Below are 24,213 nucleotides of genomic sequence, written 5' to 3'. Positions count from 1 at the left end.
TTTCTCTGTGAAAACCTCGTAATTACTCATTCATAGTTCTGAGAGAGACACTTACCTGTTTACAAATACTTGGGATCTGGTACCCTTCGTCATTATTACAAGTCGTTTAATCCTCATTGAAACGTTCTGAGAGAAACACTCGCGCATGAGTAATCTAGTGGTACTCATGTCTAGTGGTGGTGTACTGTAGTGGTACTCATGTTTAGTCTGTCTAGTGGTGGTGATACTTAGGATCTGGTTTTAATGACTTGATAACTTGATGTGTCACTGACTATACTTGTGAGAGACAGTATTTCCAGGCAGTAAAGCGTTACCGTTTAGTAGTTACCATTGATATTATTCTTTATCATTTCTTGTTTTAAGTTCGAGTACCCCTCAGCTTGTCACAAAATGCCTTTGGTGAGCAATCAATTCATAGACACAATTGATTTTATGAGTCTTCAATCGTTAGTTGCTACACAAATTGAGATGCACTGATTAATCGGCACCTAATACGGCATTTATGTGGCACATATGCTACACTTATGTGGCAGTACAATTCTAAATAAAATCATTTAGTTACGAAGGAGAACTGCGCTGAAAACACATCGAAACTGAAAAGTTTTGAACGATCGGCAATGGCTAAAGATTACTGATCCAAAAACTTACCTGAAACTAAATTCTCTATGAAGGACAGGACTTTTATAGCGATGAAGTTCATTATGGACATTTTTGATTCATTACAGGAGAAGCCGGTTATTGATGAATTTGAACGAGTCGGCATGGAGAAGACTGATAGCGTCCAAGGAATGCCGATCAAAGTAACACTACTGATCCTTATAAAGCAGTTCATCGAGTTTTACGTAAGGCGAAAGATCTTAAAACTGTGGGAACTGGGAGATCCAGGCTACAACTTCAGCTTCAAAGAAAAAACTTGTTCGGGATTAAATGAAGAAGCTGATAAAAAAGTACTCGACTAAGCGCTATTATATCAGAAATAACAAAGTATGCATCGCTAAAAATCTAGTCTCAGACTGATAAACTGGCAGAATACTAGAATAGTTTTGATAAATTGCTAGGCAACTCCTAGTTACTAAATTTATACTCATAGATGCTAGGATGTGTTTTCAGACATGTTGTTTTTTACATATAAGCTCAGGTTATCACGCAGTCGTCTTTTTGTTTGAATGGTCCACCTTCGTCACAGTAAATTGAGCAAGTTTGATATTACTACCTTCTTTTCTTTATTTTTACTTATTGACATACTGGAACAGTAATTTGCACGATAGATTCAATATAATCAAACATTTGGTCCACTTCAGTGTCAGGAATAATAACAATAACATTTGATGGGAAATGGTGTGATACAATTTTTATGCTGGTATCTTCATTATTGTGCATATTTGATTGGATTGTCTGTTTGTAACTCATCAGAACTATTTAGATCCACATTTTGTTTGAGTGAACTATGTTGTCCCCCTAGTAGCTAGGTTCATTTGGTACATCCTGTCACCTTTTGAAGTCTTAAGTCCCAGATCAAACTTTGATAGTTTTACTGAATGAGACCAATTCTGGACTCACTGATAGAATCATAACTTTCAAAACCGCTCTTTGATTAGAAGAAAATCGCCACCTGATAAAGACGTGTGTAACCTCCTCGCAGTATTAGTAATAAAGTAATAATATAAGTAAATGATAGTAATATCTGGCGTATTCTATTGTGTTGACCTCGTTAGTTACATGTTCTGCGATGGTCCACACTTGACGTTCAATACAAATTTATCCATTTTGGGAAATAAAAGAAATTCGGGCCATATACCTACGCCACCCTCGTTTTCAACAGACCTGCTGTGCGGCCCTTGTTGTGTTCATTAATTATGGCCTTGATAGTTGCATTATAAAGCATTGAAACGACCCTAGTTCGAACCAATAAAGTTTACATTTTTGCAAATACTGGCGTTTTATCTGATCTCAGGCAATTTTCATACTTTTGTTCTTTAATTGAAGTGTTGCATTCGATAACGTACGAGTAAGCAATAACGCAGAACACTATTGTACCATAATAGACTACAAATGTCACTGTCTATTCTAGTTATAGTTACAAACGAGTTACTGTCAACTGTTAGTCGGGAGACTGCCAAGTCAGACCTGAAACATTTTCAATATTCATTACGCAATATGCATATATGCTGTTAATTGGTGACTGTATCTAATGATAATGTTAATTCCTATTGTCAGTTAGGCCTGGTCACGGGCCCATCAGTCAGCACAAGCCACAAATACCAGATCTGGCAAGACTTGCAGTTACCTTGTGTAATGTAAACTTGAAGCTTTATTACATGCTTTATTACAGCTACACTGCAGCTGTATCTCGCCTGGTTGTCTTTCTTGTGTACATATTTGAGTGTCCAGTCATAATAACATGACTTACATTTGGGTGGCGAGACGTTAAGTGGGCGAGGGTGAAATAGATTACATATCTTCAGTCTTATCAACGCTCCGTTCAAGTCTCAGATGTGACTTGCTTAACATCGCCCGTAGGCGTGGTTTTCAAATAAATAAGCTTGTCCTCGAAGTTTGGATGTTTCCCGGCCGTGCAGCGCCGTTTTGTATCTGTTATTTCACTGACAAATAATTACCGGAGCTCTTGTTCAAGTCATGGCTAATCGAAACAGCTTGACTCACCTTAACGATTCCAGCTACTCTGACAAAATAATTGACTCATTAAATTTACCTCCAACAATTAGCCATCATTCACTCCAACTAATTCTATCAAACCACGATCTAGCTGTTTACTTCCGATGAGAACAAAGTCCACGCTGGACTTGGTCTATGTTTTCTATGGCTTGAGCTCAGGTGTCGTCCGAATATGTGGGCCTCATTTGCCCTAACAATTGGCTTTATTAAGTTATTAATGTTTCTTTATGTTTCTGTTTTTGGAGTTAGGACTATTAGGAGTTGTTTTTAGAAAGTAGGCTTCATTGATCGCATGAATAGTTGTTTATTAAAATAATGTGTAACGTCTGTTGTTTCTCTCCGTTTTTAAACGACGGTCAGACCATTTGTTCAAAAATAAGAGCACCATTGACTGCGAAAATTGTGATTTTATTTACTCCTTCTCAGTCATATTACGTATTCAACATTCAATGGGGTATATTATATGCGTCTGGAGCGTGTTTCTTGTCTATTTTATTGTTTTTGATTGTATCTATCTTGTATTTTTTGTATCGTGTCTACTGTCTATGTACACGGTTATTTTGATTGTTCTGTTAAATCAGTTTAAATTTATTTCAGTCGAAAGCTGAAAATCCATTTGTTCGATGTGTAAAAATATCACAATCATTACTCACATCCTTTCCTTTGTTTACTGTGATGCCCGCTTTAACATTTGTTTAGTTGTTTCGAGAGACGAATTTTATAAATCTATGTTATTTGGTAGTTAATATTTAAATTACGTCTTTAGTGAGGATTGCAGCTGATCTGGTATGAGCAATTACCTTTTTGATATTGTGGATATGTACATGACGATGACGATATCAGTGATCACCCGTTGAATTTTAGTGCGACCATTCTTGAGTTGTGTTAGTATTACTTGCTTTATTATTGACTCTGTTCGTGTAATCAGTAATGCATGTAATGATTTTGAGTTCACATTAATAACACTAAGTTTGTGCGCTTTTTTTCATGGTCATATCATAGCAGTAGTAGATCAAGCATACAAGAAGATCAATATCATAGGCCATATCAAAGTAGATCACTATATTTGTCTATTATAATCCTTGTAGATCTCTTCAAATTTTGCGGTTGTACTATTATATTTCTATTAGTAGATCAAAGTTCAATTTGTCTGGCTGTACTATAATACAACACGCTGTATACCTCATCGGACATAATTGTCACGGATAAGTTTTTCACGGACCAAATTTTTCACGGACATAATTATTCGCGCTCATGACCTCCCAAAAATGTCCAAAAAATTATTAAAATTTGTGGTGATTTTTTAATAAGTGTTTTACTCTTTTTCTGAACTGAAGAATGTGACTGAAGAGTGATTATATTTGTCCTAGTACGGGTATATGGCCCCCAGAATATAGGTGGCCCCCAAAATATAGGTCATGTTAGTGGATACAGTTCTAACCAAGATAAGCGATATTAATGGGATCTGTTACTGCTAAACATGTAACTTATGTTTCTGGATAAAAATTTTGGACCTACATGAGGTATTTTGGTATATTTGGTCATGACAGCGAAAGATTTAAACGATGTTGTCATTTTCTAGAGGGGTAAATATGGCGAAAAATTGTCATGACAAAAATCTGTCCAACACATGCCATTAAGACTACTGGTATGAGTATAAGTATTATTTTAAGCTATCTTTTCATCGAGACATCTGCAAACTGACAATTTGGAAAAAAGTTATGGCCAACACAATTTTACGGGCCCCCAGAATATAGGTCTATACGACCCCCAGAATATAGGTTGGTCAAAAACCCTGAACATGCCCAAAACCATGCTTTGGGATGCTCTACTTGTAGCTACTAGTCTACTGAACCCACATATCAAGTTTTATCAAAATTGGATAAAAATTGGCCGAGTTATGGGATAAAAACAAAAACCATATGCCCATATTTGGGCATACGCACCAAATTTGATCGATTTTGGTCCATAAATTGGTCAAATATCAATATTTTTGAATGAAACCAACTTTATATGGAAGGTAAGCATATATATTACACATTCTCTATGATTATCAGCTCAATATCTACCTAACTGTGGATTCTGTGTTCAAATAATCGCAAAAAATGAACAAAATCGCCCATATCTCAAACTGACTTCGCTCAAAACAATAGAACTCAATAGGGTTTCAATATTTTCACATGAAATTTTCAGAATCAACGTAGAATTGTCTCATGACCTTAAGTTTTGGGACAGAATTTTGAGTTAGGCCTTTAAAAAAATTCGGCGGCCAAAAATGTCTGATTTACAGTCATTGAGGTGCACATTGTATTGATACAGATAAAAACAGCCCCCCTCAATCATATCTAGGGACACTCCTTCATTCTTATTTAAGTATTTAGTTAAGATCCCTACTAAATGAGTGCATGAAAGCTTTTTAAAAAGTAAAATTAAAGATTTTACTCATTACGGGTATATGGCCCCCAGAATATAGGTTTTTTAAAAAAAATAGCGACCAAGATTCTGCATTTTCTCTGTCACCCTGAGCATTAAGGAATGTGGGGTAGTGATGAGAAACAGTTAAAGAACATATGCTGAAGAGATGGCATCATCAAAATGTAAGAAGGTGGAGTATTTGAGGACGATTTTTGCATACCTATATTCTGGGGGCCGTAGTTTTTGATTTTTTGCTATTAAGTATACTCTAAACCATTTCAATTTAGTATCTGGAGCCATTGGCATCATCAATACAGTCTCAGCAACATATTCTGACTGCATATAACTGTCTGTGACAATTTTAGAACAACTTAGGAACAGATGTTTGGACCTATATTCTGGGGGCCCTGTTAAAAAATGGTATTTTTACAGGTGAAAAAAAAGTACACTTAAAAACCTAATAATTATTTTCAACTACCCAAGAAACATTTAAAGGGTTATTATGTACATATTTACAGCCCTAAACATGCTTAGAAGTAGTTTTAACACATGTTTCTAAGTGCTCAAAAAACGACCTATATTCTGGGGGCCATATACCCGTATACTAATAAACTAATATAATAATCGGCTACACACATATCTACGCATATGTAGGGACACACATACAAAAATTAATGGAAACAATTACCGGACTTTATTATTCACGGACCTTAATGCCACAGACATTATTTTCAAGGACTTAATTATTCACGTTAAGGTCTTCAGCGTGAAAGTAATGTTCGTGATAATTATTACAGATTAGGTAAAACATACCTCACAATAGACCGCGACCGTTGATTTCACGATAAAGTTCATCATCAAGTGCCATGATTTTCAGGAAATTTTGGTATTTCACCAACAAGACCACAAGCGGACCTTTCCTCCTACAATTTTAAAATTGACATCCGCCATGCAGTAGCACTATTGGATTATTGATAGCCAATACTCATAACTCAATGTTAAACTCTCATTTTGTGACCCTTTGAATTTAAGCTCACTAATTTCAAAGTTTAATTAATATTTAATGGATGCAACTGAAATTTGTTCACTTATTTGGCCCAAATTCAGCCTCGTTCTCTATATAAAGATATAACAGTAGTCGTGCACTACACTGCATAATACGTATCACAGCTGATTACAATGCTGACTGTACGTGTCTACAGATAGACACCGAGTAGACATAATCACCCAAGTAAGTGAGTAATGTGTTAGTGTCCCGTTCACTAATGACCTGAGCACTTTGGTAATTTGTGGTCGGAGTTACTGACTGACTCCCTGCTCAATGCTCATTCTCTAAAATATAACGTGAAATAGATCACAAGGTTAGACGGGTACTTCCGGGCAGACATTAGCTTGAAATAAAACGGTCCACCATCATAAACGAACATGTGACATTGTGATAAGCGATTTAATGTCAATTATGCAAATGCAATACTATTAAATGTATGTAAATGCGATTGTACCTATTTTGTCATATTCTCTGTTTGAGAGTAGGCTTCAAAAATAAATAGATTTTACTAATATTTTAAATAAATTTTTCTCACTCCAGCTACAGTCTGATAGTGTTGAGTTTCATTAATATTTCCCTAGCCTGGAAAAAAACGTATTCTTGCCTCATTGTAGATATTTTGGTCTTGTGTAAATTGTAATACATTTATTTAAAATTTATTTGAATACCCCTATCTTATCAGATACCCCTATCTTATCAGATACCCCAGCATGTCCCGTTGTTCTGATGATGTGTTGTGATGACCGGGCTGTATTTTTCTTCTGTCTTCCTCCTCCTTCTCCTCCTGCTTGATGTCGCTGTCTCAGAGCCCTGTTCTGCGTCCTCCTCCGCAAACCTCCTCGTCCTCTGCCCCTTCGGTAAGTTCAGGGAACTGTTAGTGTTAGTGTGTAATCTTAACCACTCCTCAGTTGCAACTAAACGATATGGCAATGCATGTTTTATTGCTTTGTTGTATCCTTTGGCTGCTCACTTCTTTAGTTGTACTAACTTACTAAGATATTCTGCACTAAGATAGTACAGTGAGAATCAAAACTGGATGAACTCCAACATAGTTAACTGTTTTGAGATTCAGTCCAACAGTAATAACAGCATCATTGTACGTCCAGAACCACTCCTTCTTCAGATTCAGATGTGCGGATAGGAGCCACTTCTGCTTCAGCTGCTCTGGTAGCACTGGACACTATCAAAGAGCGGCAGATTCTCCCTCCATCCTTCAACCTTAATGTAAAGTTCGCGGATAGTAAATGTAACAGTGTTGCTACATTGGAGAGCTTGCTGAACTCTTGGGACGGGGAGGATGCGTGAGTTTTAGCTTTTAAACCTATTTCAGCTAATTTAGATAGGCATCGTATGCCTTTTTACTTTGCCCAATGCCCACTATAATATGAGTGTATGCTAGGATTTCTGATTTTAACACCATTTTTAGTTTTTACAGTGGCCGTATAGAACAATCTATGCCGTATTCCAAAATCAGTCGTAAGGAGCAATTAGGACACAACAAATTAAAATAGTTGGCTATGTACACAATTTGATGACCCTTTAACCGTCCCTCTCCTCCAGAGTTGACGCGGTGGTAGGACCTGCCTGTAGTGGGGCCTGCAGTGCTGGAGCTGACTTCCTCCAAATAAAGGATTACCCTATGATATCCTGGGACTGTACTCAGCCCGACCTCAGCAATAAACCCAACTTTTTGAGAACCGTCTCTGACTACGGGAAAGTAAGTTTTATTATGCTATCGTACTTGTTCAACAAGTTGTACTACATTTGTATTTTCATGCGCTAGAGATTCGTTTCATTGTGCGTCTACAACAAAAACAGTTGTTGTAACTACATCAGTCGTTCACAGTCTTACTTTTATCGCATGAATTTCGCATTTTGCCATTTTTATAAAGAGCAACGCTTCGTGGCGTGTAGATGCTATATTATAGCCATTGTGCATAATTTAATTAGTTATACTTATTTGTCTTCAGACTGTTTTTCTTGTTTTTGAAAACTTAGTTCGTTCAACAAGACAAATTAATAAAGCTAAGCAGCCTTAGTACTTTAGTAAAACTACGGTAAGATTATAAGAGGCTAATTGATAGGTTGCTTACACCCTAACTGCCAATTTAAGTAAGTAGTTTAAGTAAATAGTTGTTCTACCATCGGAATTTAGCACTTATCATTAGCGAGATGTTTTGTTAATGGAATATGTCAGACTAGAAGCTTGGCTGTTTATTGTGGAGGTTAATTGACATATGGCCACATAATTGGCTCGTATATGCGCGTAATTGCCTGGTAGATATTTAACATCGATTATCATTATCATAATGATAAACAAGTACGCATCATTGATCACTTGATCGACTCAAAGGCTTCAGAAATATATTTAGATCAAGCGGTTAGTGGTAGCAAGGATCAAGGGTCATTTTTTTTCAGAAACCTGTTAATATTTTCCATTTTCCTGGCCCGAGATCACAATCCGGCCTCTTTATTCTGAACAACAAAGTTTCTATGAACAACCTTTATGGTCGAATAGCTTGTAGCAGGTAGCTCCATATCCAGTAAATATATCTGACCTGTCAAGTTATCAAAATTTGAACAGAGTACGTCAAAGGGTTGATCGGGTTGTGGAGAGTGTTGATAGATCAGTAGACCAAGCACGAGAGTGTTTTCTGTTTACTGTTCATTGGGTACTGGTGGGGAGGTGAACCATATTTGTCTTGGCACCTGACAATGATTCTGACTTTTGATTGGTCAATGAGGGGGACTGATTGGTTAGTTGAAGTCACGTGTCAGAAGAGATATAGTTCACCTGTTCAGAATTCAGATGGATAGTTCCGGCGTTGTTAAGTGTTTGAGATATCACGTGTTAAATTTTAACTAAACAGCTCCTTATATCGTAGTAGCTTAGTAGCTTAGTAGGTAGTTGATCTCTAAGTTTGCTAATTAAATATTCCTAATAACCATTATAATATCTTAATTTCACTCTTCCTCACTCAGTTCTCGTCGGTGATAACAGCGTTTATGAACCACTACAACCTGACCCGGATAGTGATGATCTGCAGTGTGGAAACTATCTGGATAACCACTTGTGAGAGTATCAAATCCCGGATAGCTGCTGACTCTCAGTAAGTTGGGTGGGCCGGGGTGGGCCACTATTAAAGTAACATTGTTTGACTGTGCCAGGTCAAATTTTGAAATACGAATTTGTAAACGGCTGAAAAAGCGAGACCTTTCCTCTTACTCTTAGGAGGATTTGGTACTTGTTGTACTTTGCTTCTCAATAGTCTGTACACAACAATGTTATCGATGCTGCGCACCTTCTCGAAGAATGCACCAATCAAAGCGAATTGTTGATCTTTTTAACAGTCGTGGAAGTTGGAACAGTTTCCTGTTTTTGCGCTCTTAAATTTAGATCGTCAGTCCTGCAGTCCCGCCCATGTCCATTATTCTTTGTCTTTATGCAGTGATGTGTATGGACCAATGACCTGACTGTGGAGATACTCCTGATCACAGCTTATGCATATGCCCTGGCGCCAAGCAGTCACTTTCTTTTTTCCAAATTACACGTACCGGCTGATGGGCTGATGACATCAGAGCATTTGCTTTTGTTAAAGCACGAGCTTTATTCACAAGGATGTCGGCTTTGCGCCGCTAGAAAGATTCAGTTTGTCCGGAAATAGGGTAACACTCCTTTCGAGGCTAACATTTTTGCTAGGAATAATGGAGTAAAAGTAAAATAATGGAGTAAAAGGATGCTCGGTCTCGCCTATATAACTACTTGCCCGGGATGAAAAGGCTACCGTGAATTCGAAGAAATTCGTGCCACGTCTGGTACTGGTTAGGTAGCTAATTTGATAATTGCAATTCAGACTGAGACAATCAAAACTCTCCTCTTTGTTACATTGTTACAAAGTTATAATGCAGTATCTGTAAGATTCGGACAAATGCAACTGCAAGTGCCGTCCTCAATGTTACCAAAAAATTAAGTAGTTGGAATGTCACCAGAGGTTTCCTCCCCGAAATATTTCGAAGTTTCACTTGCACTATCAGCGTTAGGAGCTTCTAATTGACTGGTTGCAATAACAACGGTACAACACCAATATTCCTTCAAGTTCAAAGACCACCGCCAATTGTCCAAAGTTTAAGTCAGATCCATCTCTACAGTCAACTATTTGGCACCAACTTTCGTCATAACGACAAACGTTATTAGGGAATATGAATTGTTAATGTATAACTAAGAAAATGCAATAACAAATAATTTTTCGGCATGGCAAAATAAATTGTGGTCCGGTTAACAAGGAAAGGCTCTCCAATTCGGTTGGATCCTCATTCCTAAATATATTGTATATATTGCACCGATTTAAAAATGGTGGTTAGGATCCCTGATAACTATATTAAAGGGCTTTGCGGTATTTCTGCTCGATACGCTAGGAACTCTGAAAATATTTTGCTATACGTATTTTAACCGTAGAATCGATTAAAAGTGTTCTATTCTGCGCGCGTGTCTGCAGGCCAAGCATGGACGTCTGGCAATGCTGACCCACTGATAAACAATATAACAGTATAACACACTCACCCTGCAGCTCAGGCAACGTCAGAGTAACGGAGATAATTCCCCTTCTAATCCCCGAACAAGACAAACAGTCCCAGGACTTTACATCTACTATGGATAGTGTTCTGCAGGACAAGGTCAAGCCTAAAGCTAGAGGTAATTTTAGAAGTTTCTTTTTACAACAATTTATAATTAGTTATTCATAGTTATTTTTATTATATGTAATGTATTATAATTCATATTTATTCTTATTATATATTTCCCATATTTATATTTATTATATTTAAATATACATAATATGTAGATGATCATTAAAAGAAAAGGATTTTTTTTAATTACGGAGGGGGCTTCGCGAAAAGTTTGAATACTACCATGCAATCATTACTTTTTTTTAAATACGTAACTGTAAAGTAATATTGTCTTAATCCAACATTCCACGGCTTCCACTACCAAATAAGCAAACAGTATCTCTCTGACCCTGCACACTAGATCCTATACCTGTACCCCTTTCTCCTAGCCTCAACATCTGCAGGCACACAAGCTATCTCCTTATCTCCCGTCTCCACCAATAGGAACGCTGCAAAAGCACAGAGTAGTGAAGCTAAGGACTGGATTCCAAACGGAACTGCTCTGTGGGTTACTGGAGCCAGGTTGTTGAAGATGTAGGGACCGAGAAAGGACCCGACCCTGGCAGCTCCTGACCCAGCGGCGTATGCAAATCCTCTATGAGATGTAGGTGCAAGCTCCCCTGTCCATAGATAGATCCCGGCAAAGCTCGCCGCAATAAAGGTCACACACACCAAACAACAGACACCCTCCAAGGTCCACCCGTTACCAAGGTCCACCTCCGGGATGGCAATCAGGAACACCAGGGCAGCACCACTGTGGAATATTATCATGGCCCTTCTCCTGCCCAATTTGTGTATCACTGGGACAGTTATGCAAGCAGCTACAAACTCTCCAAGTCCTCCAAAAAGATATCCCAGGTATCTGTTTGGCACTATCTCTGACCAGCCAAAATTAAGCCCGTAGAAGAACATGGCGATAAAGAACCAGAGGAACATAAAGAGTAAGGTCTCCTTAAGAACGCTGGGGTACTTTATCAGCTCCATAAACTGCTGTTTCAAATTCTGTTGCCTCTCCTTCGCCTTACCAGCATCTATAATCTCAGTTTTATCTAGGTTTAGATTAGCTGTAGTCAGTGCTGCTAGCGCTTTGAACGATTTCTTCGCTGACTTCACATCATTCTTTATAAGGTAAAACCGTGGTGACTCCATAACAAACACAAATGTGTGTACTCGACTGAGAATGCCTAAGATGGCTGCTGCAAGGTACATGTAGTTCCAATCGTGCACGAAATAACCCACCGCTGCTGCAATCGGATATCCCGCCGCCCACACTATGCCCGCGAAACCGTTGATGTAGTTCCTGTAACTGGCTGGCATCAGCTCCAATTGTAATACGTAAAACCCTGTAGTACCCACAAACTCAAAAAAACCCGCCCAAAATCTGATAGCCAGGAGTAACTGGAAGTTGTGGCAGAATGTTGTGGCAAGATGTACGAGGAAGGAAAGGGCATAAGCTACAGAGGCTACTTTCTGCCTCCCCACGTTGTCGAACAGGAAACCTCCAACTATCAATCCCGACAACGCTCCTGGGAAGTACATGGAGGAGAGGAGTGTTTTTTGTGCAGGTCGGGATCCGACGTTACAATACAAATCAAACTCCACTGAAAATGAGGTGCGCTCAAGATGCCATTCTATGTCAGACGGTCCGAAAACCAACTCTGTTTTGCCATCCACGATTTCGGTGATGTCGCAAGGAAATTCTTGCAGTAATGAGGTATTAGCGCTCGTCAAGTACTCGCATTTTTCGGATACACATGACCAAATATCGCCGGGCTCTGGGTCGATCCCTGGATTAGTCGAATTAGAAAATCAGATAAATAATTAATCACTAGCCGATCTATATGAACGTTATTTTTATAATAGATTATTCTAATAACATAGTGTCGAGCGGTTAATAAAATTCGACAATTTTTTCTTAACAAGGCCGCATTTCTTTTGTGGGTGGCCGCTCAATTTTCCGATCCACAGCTTTTTATTATTATATGACTTAATATTTCAGTTTGTTTTCATGTCTCAGTCATGCGCAAGTTTTAATATGCGGTTTTTCGTCCTGTTTAGTTTTATTTTAGCGCCGCGCATGTATAATAGTGATTAAACTCGGAAGTCACGTAAAATAACTTCGCTGTAAAAGGATCGGGAAAAACATGGTGATATTAACACCAGGTGATAAATACCTGCTAATGAGGTTATGTAGACATTTAAAGGGCTGATCAAGATTGTGAGACTAATAGAAAAGACGAGTACTGTGTATTTCCATGTCCGGTGCCGAGACAGCTCTTCAATCAAATCATCGCTAGATTTTTTCTCGTATATGGAGGGGCTCTCCTCAAGGAGTGCCAAGTCATCTTCTAACATTTTCTCTGAGTCTGCCATATTTTTATAGGCTGCAAGGTTAAACAATGTCAAATGAATGAAGAACATAAAATAAATCAAGAATATATGATCCTGTCAGTTCTGTAAATTTAGGAAAGTACGTATCGGGAAAATTATGTAGGGATCAGGGAAAACCTGGAAAAAATTATATACAGAAATTTTTACGTCAGACAATTAGTTAATTAGGTGATTATCAAGTAGCTAATTAGCAAAAATTTAAATATTTTTTGGCTCAAAATGATCGGAATAACTTAAAACACGGAGAAAAGTAGTTTTTAGAAAAACTTTGAACATTTTTCACTTACTTTTTTTCCGAGACTTAGCTCATTTACAGCTCGAAAAAGGCAAGAAAAGACAAGGGAAATCAAGGAACAGCTAGGAAGCAAGTGTAATTAATACACCTTCCAACATCTACTGTGACTTGTTTTGTGTTGTACTGCATACCGCTTCATTTGCTATGCGGGATACTTCGAATCACCCCCATATGTCAGGGTCGGCTAAAATCAACAAGGGTAAGATACGCCGATACGAGCAAGGGTAAGATTTAGATACGAGCGTCGGGCAAGGGGTAGTAAAGAAACGGTAATACTTAATTCAGTTAAATGAGTTCCAGGAGAGTCAGGATATTTTGGAAATTGCTTAGAAATTCTGATCAGGAAGGATTGTTAATGTCATTAAGAATGTTATTCTTAACGCAGGATATTTTGGGTACGAAACTTGGCGGTCTTCGGAAAAATCCCCATATTTTCGTTCCCATTCATTAGGTTACCGTAATTATGTCGAACATAAATGAATTAAATATGTCTCGTATGTTGGAGAGTTCGGTATTTTCTTTTTAAACCAAACATAATTTAGTTAGAGAACATTTGAGTTAAAATTAAATCTAAAAAATACAGTGTTTTAAAAAACAGTGAACATGTATTCAGGTAACCCACTTACAACACCCATGTAATTATGATTTACCACCGCGTTTTTGTACAGCCGAAATAAATTTAACAATGATGTTTTAACATAATGTTTCTCACTCCAGCTGCAGTCTGGTATACTGTTGAGCATCACGGATATTTTTCTAGCTTTCATATTCCATGTTTTTTCCCTCATAGTAGATATTTTGGTCTTTTGTAAATGTAAGTGTAATACATTGATGTAAAGTTTATTTGAATTTTGAAATAGAAAAATTAGTTTCCTAAATTTGTAGCTGTCTTAATTAGACCAAATTCCCAGAGGTTTACCATGTAGCTGCATCCTATATAGCTACTTCGGTTCATGTTGATTGCCAGACGATCCATAGCCTATTTATTCTAGCTTACATTTTCAGATTCCATCGTCAGTTTCTGTGCAAACATTTGGATACCAATTTTGAAAGGAGTGAAAATTTGCGATCTAAAATTACCATGGCCACCTCTGAGTTCCGGGCAGGTTTTTATTTCAGTTGAAACTTCAATCTTCTCTCCGCCTTGAAAGCATTTAATTTTAATAATCGTGGTGGCAAGTTGTTTTGGTGGCACGTTCCAAACTTTCAGTAGAACTAATCAAGAATCAACACAAACTAAAACATGTAAAAAGGATAATGAAATTTTACTTCCTTTATGTTATTAACAAGATAAATTTCTCCGTCCCAACAGGTCAACCCGGGGGGGGGGATCAGGTACTAAGTGCCGTACGTGATGTCGACTAAAATAAGATACCCACCCATAAATTGCTTTAAACAGCTCATTTAACATTGGAAACGGGCAAATTATACCCACTATTTAGTAGGGGTTTTGTTTTCAATGTAGTCGAATTAGATAAAAAGTTACAAAAAAATTGAAAAAATTACAAAAAACCCAAAAAAAACTCAAAAAAACCTCAAAACCCATTCCCAAAATTGAAATTTGAGGTAAAATGGGGTTTTTGGGGTTGGACTCCCAAAAAATGAACCCCTTAGTACCATGTACTAACTGTTTTTCTGGGAAGTGAGCAGCAGACCCACCACTTATTACAAAAGTACTAACTGCGTTTTGGAAGAAAATATGACCCACCCAACGTCACGTACGATTCTGACCATATGATCCCCCCCCCCCCCCCCCCCCCGGTCAACCACGAAGATTCCTGTACAGTATGTACCGCGATCATCACACATTAATTTTCTGTAGGACCATTCAGCGATTGCTTTATATTCTATTATTGATTATATTATGCTGAAAACGAACATGAAATGACCCGGGAAACTGATAAGAACAGTAATTTATTGGCTCGTGATATGATTAAAAGTAGAGAAGTTTCAGACAATGTTAGAATTTAGTCAGGTAATTTAGTCAGTATTTAACGTGATTTGGTCATGTAATGGCTAATGCTAGGCAGTATAAAGTGTTGCCTAAAAGTCCAGTTATATACATACCTAAGTCGTTTAATTATGACGGGTTAAATTTGGCGGTTTTTCGAAAATTCTACCATATTTTTACCCGTTATTATTTCTACCTGCCATAATAAAACCAGCCGAATTTTGAGTTCTGACAGGGTATATGGCATAATAAATTCATCGTTCCTTTTTCACATTGATTATAACGAGGTGGTTTTATTCGAAAACGTCAAATGCTTTGGTTGTAGTGGACGCACACGGCACAAGTAAACTGATTATTACCGTGCTATCAATCATAGCACTGTAAGGATTTAGGAAGTTATAAATTTTCGTATTGCTAATTTTGTGAATGGTGCAACTTTCATTTTTTATTCTTTCTTGTTATGAATCTCCATCACGAAACAAATTTTTATTTACTTTAGAAATAAATCATAGTGTCGATATAAAGATTAAACTAATTTAATAAAAGATAATACAAAAACTTCAATTCACCGGCGGTGAATTAAACTGTAAACAAATACGCAGTCTGGAAGGAAAATTGGGTCGAATTTTGCAATATATGGCAGGTAGAATTCGGTGGATTTTCAAACATTTTTGTGAAAATAATATTACAGTTTAAAAAGTGGCGGGTCAGCGGATTTTCGGAAAATCCGCCACATTTTTACAATAAATTTACAAACTAATCTATATTATGATCCTAGACCTATGTGGCAAATTTTCTCCCTAAACAAAACAAAACAAAAATCCGTGTAACAACTCCCATCTAAATAAATGCAATAAAAGACACGTGCTGCAAGATCGAATGCTGAGATAAACGAGCTGCACTGAACTCTGAAGAACCCGAAAACAATCTAGCTACACATCACAGTAACACGTGGTGCAGGTTCCTGGTACTTGCTCTGGGTAAACTTGCCAACACTGTTCCTCTCTTTAACCAGAACGTTCCTCCGTCCTTTAGTTTAAGTATGAAGTGTATGTATATGATCCTGAAGTGTGTGTAATAATCCACGGTCACAGCTCAATTGAAATCTAAGCTTCAGGAACTCCAGTTTATAAGAATTGTTCTCCTTCCTTCTCATTTTGAAGACCTTCTCTTTTCTCTGTCTTCTGGTCCCTCACCCCTTCCAGAATATCGTACTTTTGTAGATCAGGGTCTGAAAAATAAAGGACATAAAAATGATCGTATTAGTCTGAAAAGTTAAACATCAAATTCCGGAGAATGTTTGTCAACATACCAAGACGGTTTTTATAGCTTTCAGATACTGCACTGGATACTATCAAATTGCACTGGATACTATCAAATTGCACTGGGTACTATCAAATTGCACTGGATACTACCAAATTGCACTGGATACTATCAAATTGCACTGGATACTATCAAATTGGGAGGCTCACATTTGGCAAAGAGTTGTTTTGACAAGTAGGTAACAGAGAGTGTTATGAGGAAGTTGAGTATCACGATGAGATTTCTGAAGGGGAATCTCTGTCTTCCATAACTTCCCTGTTGAAAAAGTGAATAACTAATTTTACGTTGGTAACGCTTAATTTGACATATGTACGAGATTAATTTGAAAGTCGAATAAGATCATGATTCCATAGGATTTCACATTAATCGGAAAATTCAGCACATATTCATCCTATACCCTAGATATATTCACAACATACTAAGAAAATTTATTAATTTAATCTTAAATTACTCACATCAGATTGATCAGGTTCCACGTAACCCGGGAACTTAAGGAGGGCGTTGTACTTCAGCACGGGTTCCCCCGATAACACTCTCAGGATCAGGGCTACACTAAATCCAGCTATCATGCCGTACTTGTTTGTAAGCTGAGGAAGTGGACCACCATCACCAGGTGGGGGAAGAGCAGGATGTATACCAAATCACTGAGGGGATTAAATTCGTTATATTAGTATATTAGCGACAAGAGAAACGCTATTGTAAATTGTTGGACGTGAGGAGAGTGAGGACTCCTCAAACTATATTAAATTAATTCCTTCTGTAACGTCACGTCCTCAATAAATGTAATAAATTTGCAGTGTTGTAATTAGTTTAAAACTTTAAAACTAATTTACTATAATAATGGTGTTATTTCCTTTGTCGGCACTACAGTGCTCTACTTGAGATCAAGGAGCAAAGTAAATAACAAATGAAATACAGTTCAAATGGTAATTTTAACTTTGTGTCATGTGTTATTTATTATATTATATATATATTTATTTGTTTTATAAAACAAAATGGATAAAGTATGCTTTAAATGATGTTTTCCTACCTGCATATTAAGTAGAGTCCGTACACTGTTTTCACAAAGATGGCTATGATCATAGCAATAACCGTGTTAACGAACACTGTTCCTCGCAAAAACCAAACCGTAAATCTGAAATAGTGTTTACAAGAATATTCAATATAGTTATATTTGATTTTGCTTCCGTATTTTTACTAACTACAACCGTTTGAACGGGTCCTAATTAAACAATCACATACAGTTTACAAAACATCTCACTATTCTTCCCCTTATTCCTTCCTCACCACCCTCCTTCCCTCCTCTACCTCCCTCGCCTTCTGTCCTACCCTGCCTCCCTCCCCTTCTGTCCTACCCTGCCTCCCTCCCCCTTTGTCCCAAATAATTCGATTTAACGTACTTGTCGGTTGCCTTCTGGTAAAATACGTTTACAAAGACATTCCTGGTGAACAGAGTACTAACTCCAAGGATTGAACTGTCAGTTGAGCTCATAACAGCAGCACTAACTGCTCCAAGACCTGCGGTATTTATAGAATCACAGAGATGCTCTTCACTGCCATCAAAATAATCGTAGAGTTACTGACTGTGTTTCAAGTAAAATATGTGTTAGTTAACGAGTTGACAGTAACTATAACCAACCTATGAATGCAACGGCTGGCGGTGTTAGATATAGTAGGGTCAAGGGAACAGCTAATTTGTAATCTTCTGGAATGAGATTTTCTCCATAGTCTGTGCCTGGCCAATCCGTGTTCATTGCTATCAAACCTGGGAATTATTATTGGTTAAAGAAACAAATGAAACAAAAATCTGAAGAATCGGTTTTTATGTTTTTAAATACGTCATATAGAGCACATACAAATTACAATTACGAAGGATGTTGCAAGAATAAGGAATAAGGAATAAGGAATAAGGAATAAGGAATAAGGATATCTATTTATCTCTGAATTAAGTTTTGCAGATACCTAAGTATTTAGATTTAATCTGTCTCGATTCTGTGAAAGAAATATAAACCAGAAGGAATCAAATTAAGATATACCACAACTCACCGATAACGACAGGAGGAATGGCAGCGGCGAAGCACCCAGGTGCTGCAGCGAAGGAAAGAGTCTTAGCAACGCTGACATCTCTAGCTGACAGAACACGCTGGAAGTACGCTTGCCATGGGATTCCTCCTAACATCAGCATGGTGGCTTGGTCAACCTGAATAAAAATAGTCTTGAGAAATGGACTTTAGAGATTACGGGGATCATTCACTTCGAACTCTCAGAAAAATAGAATACTGCCCCAGCTTTATTATAAAGTGTGTTAATGAGGTAAATGATAGCATTTAGTTAAGCTGATAGGATCCCTCAGAGCCACTCTAACTTATACCATTTGTTATGAAGGTTAGGTTAAAATCATATTTTACCCAAACGCCTGCATCCTCCTTTTCAAGCTTTCCAATGAACCTGGAGTAACTTTGTTCCTGATCCATGAACATGGTCAAATTACTGCTTCTCAGAGGAATTTCCACATTAGGATTATTCACCATGAATGGAATGGCGAATATCAATCCAAAGAATATACATATCAGTTGGAAAACATCGGTAAAGGCCACGGAGTATAACCCTGAAATAAAATGTTGCTGTTGTTAACAATAAATCACCCCTCGGTGGCTCGGTATAGTTATTCTAAAGTAGATCTTCAACGAAAAAGTCCCTGCAACATTTGAATTTTCCAACAAATGTAGTTTGTACTACAGGCCTACCTCCGAAAAGAGTGTAGGTCATAGCAATTGCTGCACTGGCAATGATAGACGTAGTATCATCGATACCACAGATGACTCGGAGAGAAGTTCCAAGAGCAGCTAGGATGGATGCGGACCAAAGAATCTGAAATTGTTTAGAAATAGAATTCTGATTTCTGAAAAAATAAAACCACATCAGCTATGTAGATTAAGGATACGTTTCTATCCGGGCAAACTAACCAAACCTTAATCATACATATGAATTGTAAGCCTTACCTCTCCTGAAAAAGCAGGAATGTAGAAGAGAGCCCCGAGAGGTTTTCCATATTTCTCCTGTAGTGGGTCTAACATTGTGACGAATTTTCTTTTCCTCATCTTCTCCGCAAAGAACAAGCCTCCCAAAAACATGGCTATTGAGTAACCTACCGGGGCTAGTGTCCAGACAAGACCGTTCTCTAGCACGGACTCCGCGGTTCCTGGTAAGAACAATGTTTGTTACTGTAAAACTAAAAGAACTCATTTACAGAAGAAAACAGGACTTTATTCATATTTTGGACCATGAATCGAACAAAGTAAAATAGCCACTCACGAGCCGTACAAAACGAGGTACAACCTGGTATTTATCTTCGGCATTCAGTATTTTAGACACACAATAAGTGTTATTGGAACTAACCGTTTATATAACCTCCCCCAACCCACGTTGCTGTCATGGTGAAGACACCCACGAAGTAGTTGATGTCCCGACCAGCCAACATCATGTCTTCAGTTTTACTTTCAACCTGCATCTTCCGGATATCTTTCCTTGATTTTCTCCTCAACACTCTAGTATTTATTGAGAAAATTTATTAAGGAAATGTTTAACTTAATAAAATGTTTAACTCGTAGAGCGACGAATTTATTGATGTCTTACTAGATGGTTCATAACGCATCATGTAACACCTTACCGCATTACGTTACGAGTTTCAAGCCGTCTGGGTCTTAAGAATTTAACCGTTTATTATTTACGTATTAATGCATTTAGTGTCACTTACTTGTGAGAAAGAATTCCAGCAAAGAAAATGATGAGATAGAAGACGATGAGTCCGACCATCCCAACGACATTCAGCTTCTTTCCCGGGCGACCAATTGGATCTACTTCTGCATCTGCCATGACTCTGTTGACTTACTTATCTTATCAGTTTACTGTACTGTCAACTGTGCATTCATCGGTTAAAATCTGACTTTCAAATTTTATACTAAAATTGTGAAAATTAGGTATATGCAGCTCTGGGACGCCCTGTATATCCTGATATAAATCCTGGACCTGCCTTATCGGACATAATTGTCACGGACAAGTTTTTCACTGACCACATTTTTCACGGAAAAACTTTTCCCGAAAAATTGACGCACGAACCAACTGTGATATCACCCTCAACTAGTGGGTGGGATGGGCCGCAATTTCGAAGAGGCCATTTTAATAAATCGATACATCAAATTAAATAATGACCCATGTCTCACAGCATATGGGTTTGAACGAAATGCGTGATATATAAGAATAATTGGCATGTTTAAACACATCAATCAGAAGGTAGCTGGAATAATTTAGTACGCATTATCATTTTGAAATGTTGGTTTAATTCTCGTAACATCTACACAAAATGGTTAAGGTTATGTCACCATGTGTTAAAGCAGATTTAATATGAGAATATGGATTATGGGCAAGTGTTGTTGAATTTTAAATATCAGCTGAGAAATTCGACCTTTGTTAACAAATAGAAGGCTTAGCATAAAAACAGAGTCAAAGAGAACACACAGCAGGTAAACATGAAGTTAAAATAATCATCACAACTGGATTATATTATGAGCGGGTCTATGGTTGGTTCATCCCCAGCGGCTGATAGGTATTGAAAAGTTACGTCACGTGACACCTATCAGACCAATCACGTAACAGGAGTTATAGTTGGTTCGTGTGCACTTTACGCATTTTAAAAACACAACGCACTTAACACACTGAACGACCTTAATTCACGCACTTTTATAGGTACAAAATAAACATCGGCCAGCAGAGATTCTGTGATTAAATTTATTTTGTTGATTATAATGTTGTGATTGCATAATTTATTGTAAATATATTATATTTCACAATGCTGGCAAGCATGACCGTGCCTCTTATATTCACAATACTATTTACCCCCTTTACTATTTACCCCTTTACTATTTACCCCCTTTATTATTTACCCCCTTTACTTTTTACCCCCTTTACTTTTATACCCCCTTTACTACTAGTGCCAACTTTCAATCATGTTCTTTCAAAAGCATACGACAATCATTATACCTTCATTATTATCTTTTCAAAATAACCACGGTGTCATAAAAGTATTACCCTTTAATTACTAACCTTGTCGAAGCCTTGTGATTTACAATCCTGATCTGGTGACGTGTCACAGGCTATCAGCTTATTGGCGTTGCGATAACATTCCTGAAGGATACCTTTAGGGTATAGCAATAACAAGTCCCACGTGCAATGTTCAACTTCAGTTGTTTTATAATCTGGATTGGTATGACGTAGGTATTAACTTAACGTGAGGACGTGAGGTGTGTCATGTGAATGCTACGTTGTACCTTGCAATCATGTCACAGAATATGTCATCTAAGACGAGCTCCATAGGGAAATAGCATCAGTGATGGTCCACACTTCCCGATCTTTCAAGTAAGCCAGCTACGAGGAGTTTCGAGATCATGGGATGTTTTCAACAGAAGCTAACTGCATGCAGTTCGTCGAACTTTGCTGTATCAAATAAGCTGATAGCATGTGACACGTCACCAGATCAGGATTGTAAATCACAAGGCTTCGACAAGGTTAGTAATTAAAGGGTAATGCTTTTATGACACCGTGGTTATTGTGAAAAGATAATAATGAAGGTATAATGATTGTCGTATGCTTTTGAAAGAACATGATTGAAAGTTTGCACTATGCTGCCAGAGTGCCGCCATAGTGCCACGAGAGTGCCACGAGAGTGCCGCGAGAGTGCCACGAGAGTGCCACGAGAGTGCCACGAGAGTGCTACGAGAGTGCCGCGACAGTACCATCGGGATACGGATGTATGACCGTTTTCCAAACAATTTTGAGTTTCTCGCACAATTATTTACAATTTTAGGTATAAAAACCGACAAGTGAGAAATTTAGAAAGTTTATGAGATCATAACGATAGCTGCAAAGCTAGAAAGAATCGTTCAGGAAGTGAAAGGGAAAATCTGGTAAGAGATTGGAGGGTGAGACATTTGTAGAAAGGTCTGTGGCTTTATATACCAGAGCTTAATCGTAGCATCCTGCATAACTGTGAATAAGACGGCCCTGTTGTTTAATATTAATTAGCGACGAGGCCGTAATTCAGCGTAGAGTGAGTATATCGACAATAATACGCTGTGAAATTGTGAATATATGCATTATTCAGAGCTGATTATAATGAATTATATTTTTAGAGATAAAAACTCCCGAGATTTATTTGATTTGCGGTTTTATTCTTATAAATCAAGAGGCTTGCATATAATGAACATATTGACACGGGTGCAGAGCTGAGTCTGTACGGAACCTAGTAATTTCAGATCCTTGTTTAACTTGCCGTACAGCAAGGTCATCCACTACTTTAGCCCGGCGAGGCACATAACTCCCTCTACAACTCCACGACAAATGTTTCATATATACTAGCCGAGTTCACAAGAATATATCCTTGTGTTTGAGAAGAGCTCGTTAGAACTTCTTCCTTTCCCTTCAGTATCCCACAGTCTCTCGAGTTTCGTAACTGCCAGAGAACTCTCTTAAACAATTACTAGACTCGGTGATTATAAATCAAGAAGCTTGCATATAATGAACATATTGACACGGGTGCAGAGCTGAGTCTGTACGGAACCTAGTAATTTCAGATCCTTGTTTAACTTGCCGTACAGCAAGGTCATCCACTACTTTAGCCCGGCGAGGCACATAACTCCCTCTACAACTCCACGACAAATGTTTCATATATACTAGCCGAGTTCACAAGAATATATCCTTGTGTTTGAGAAGAGCTCGTTAGAACTTCTTCCTTTCCCTTCAGTATCCCACAGTCTCTCGAGTTTCGTAACTGCCAGAGAACTCTCTTAAACAATTACTAGACTCGGTGATTATAAATCAAGAGGCTTGCATATAATGAACATATTGACACGGGTGCAGAGCTGAGTCTGTACGGAACCTAGTAATTTCAGATCCTTGTTTAACTTGCCGTACAGCAAGGTCATCCACTACTTTAGCCCGGCGAGGCACATAACTCCCTCTACAACTCCACGACAAATGTTTCATATATACTAGCCGAGTTCACAAGAATATATCCTTGTGTTTGAGAAGAGCTCGTTAGAACTTCTTCCTTTCCCTTCAGTATCCCACAGTCTCTCGAGTTTCGTAACTGCCAGAGAACTCTCTTAAACAATTACTAGACTCGGTGATTATAAATCAAGAGGCTTGCATATAATGAACATATTGACACGGGTGCAGAGCTATGTCAATTTTCCATCCCTAATGAAGATTAATTACACAAAATCTACGTAAGTCCTTAATTAAAAATATGTAACACTGCATTCTAACCAGGCACGTAGCCAGGGAGGCCAAGGGCACTGGCAGGCCTCCCCTTTGCAATGCGTGCTCGGAAGGGGTGTGTGTGTTGTTTTTTTTCGCCAAATTTGCTGCACTTCTTTTTAGTAGTTACTGATT

General features: G+C 37.9%; 3 protein-coding genes across 10 annotated transcripts in view; 1 reads left to right on the top strand and 2 right to left on the bottom strand.

The window, feature by feature from the left end:
• Window positions 1-6,837: 6,837 nt before the first annotated feature.
• LOC134817766 (atrial natriuretic peptide receptor 1-like) overlaps window positions 6,838-24,213 on the top strand; it is a 49,000-nt gene continuing 31,624 nt past the window's right edge. For 6 of the 8 annotated variants that reach the window (XM_063827086.1, XM_063827082.1, XM_063827081.1 and 3 more), the window contains exons 1-5: window positions 6,844-6,996; window positions 7,263-7,440; window positions 7,700-7,856; window positions 9,122-9,249; window positions 10,708-10,832. In XM_063827086.1, the coding sequence (XP_063683156.1) occupies window positions 6,879-6,996; window positions 7,263-7,440; window positions 7,700-7,856; window positions 9,122-9,249; window positions 10,708-10,832 (706 nt within the window). In that variant the 5' untranslated portion in view covers window positions 6,844-6,878. Of the gene's footprint in view, window positions 6,997-7,262; window positions 7,441-7,699; window positions 7,857-9,121; window positions 9,250-10,707; window positions 10,833-24,213 lie in introns of all 8 variants that reach the window. The other 2 variants (XM_063827087.1, XM_063827088.1) reach the window with 1 other exon arrangement.
• LOC134817768 (solute carrier family 22 member 15-like) lies at window positions 10,959-13,184 on the bottom strand. The gene is made up of 2 exons (XM_063827089.1): window positions 12,979-13,184; window positions 10,959-12,591 (listed from the first exon to the last, which is right to left on the bottom strand). Exons 1-2 carry the CDS (start codon window positions 13,175-13,177, stop codon window positions 11,162-11,164), a joined length of 1,629 nt encoding a protein of 542 aa, XP_063683159.1. The 5' UTR covers window positions 13,178-13,184; the 3' UTR covers window positions 10,959-11,161.
• On the bottom strand, window positions 15,962-22,314 carry LOC134817996 (high affinity choline transporter 1-like). The gene is made up of 15 exons (XM_063827401.1): window positions 22,092-22,314; window positions 21,868-21,948; window positions 20,522-20,677; window positions 20,164-20,312; window positions 19,767-19,966; window positions 19,512-19,635; window positions 19,173-19,372; window positions 18,811-18,964; window positions 18,404-18,529; window positions 18,165-18,282; window positions 17,795-17,899; window positions 17,375-17,408; window positions 17,220-17,339; window positions 16,914-17,019; window positions 15,962-16,672 (listed from the first exon to the last, which is right to left on the bottom strand). Exons 3-15 carry the CDS (start codon window positions 20,638-20,640, stop codon window positions 16,569-16,571), a joined length of 1,659 nt encoding a protein of 552 aa, XP_063683471.1. The 5' UTR covers window positions 20,641-20,677; window positions 21,868-21,948; window positions 22,092-22,314; the 3' UTR covers window positions 15,962-16,568.

This window comes from Bolinopsis microptera, chromosome 7 (genome assembly GCF_026151205.1).
Source record: "Bolinopsis microptera isolate Bmic1 chromosome 7, MBARI_Bmic_1.0, whole genome shotgun sequence".
Taxonomy (NCBI): Eukaryota; Metazoa; Ctenophora; class Tentaculata; order Lobata; family Bolinopsidae; genus Bolinopsis; species Bolinopsis microptera.
Note: the sequence above shows the minus strand (reverse complement) of the source record. Positions and strands in the feature narration are given on the sequence as shown.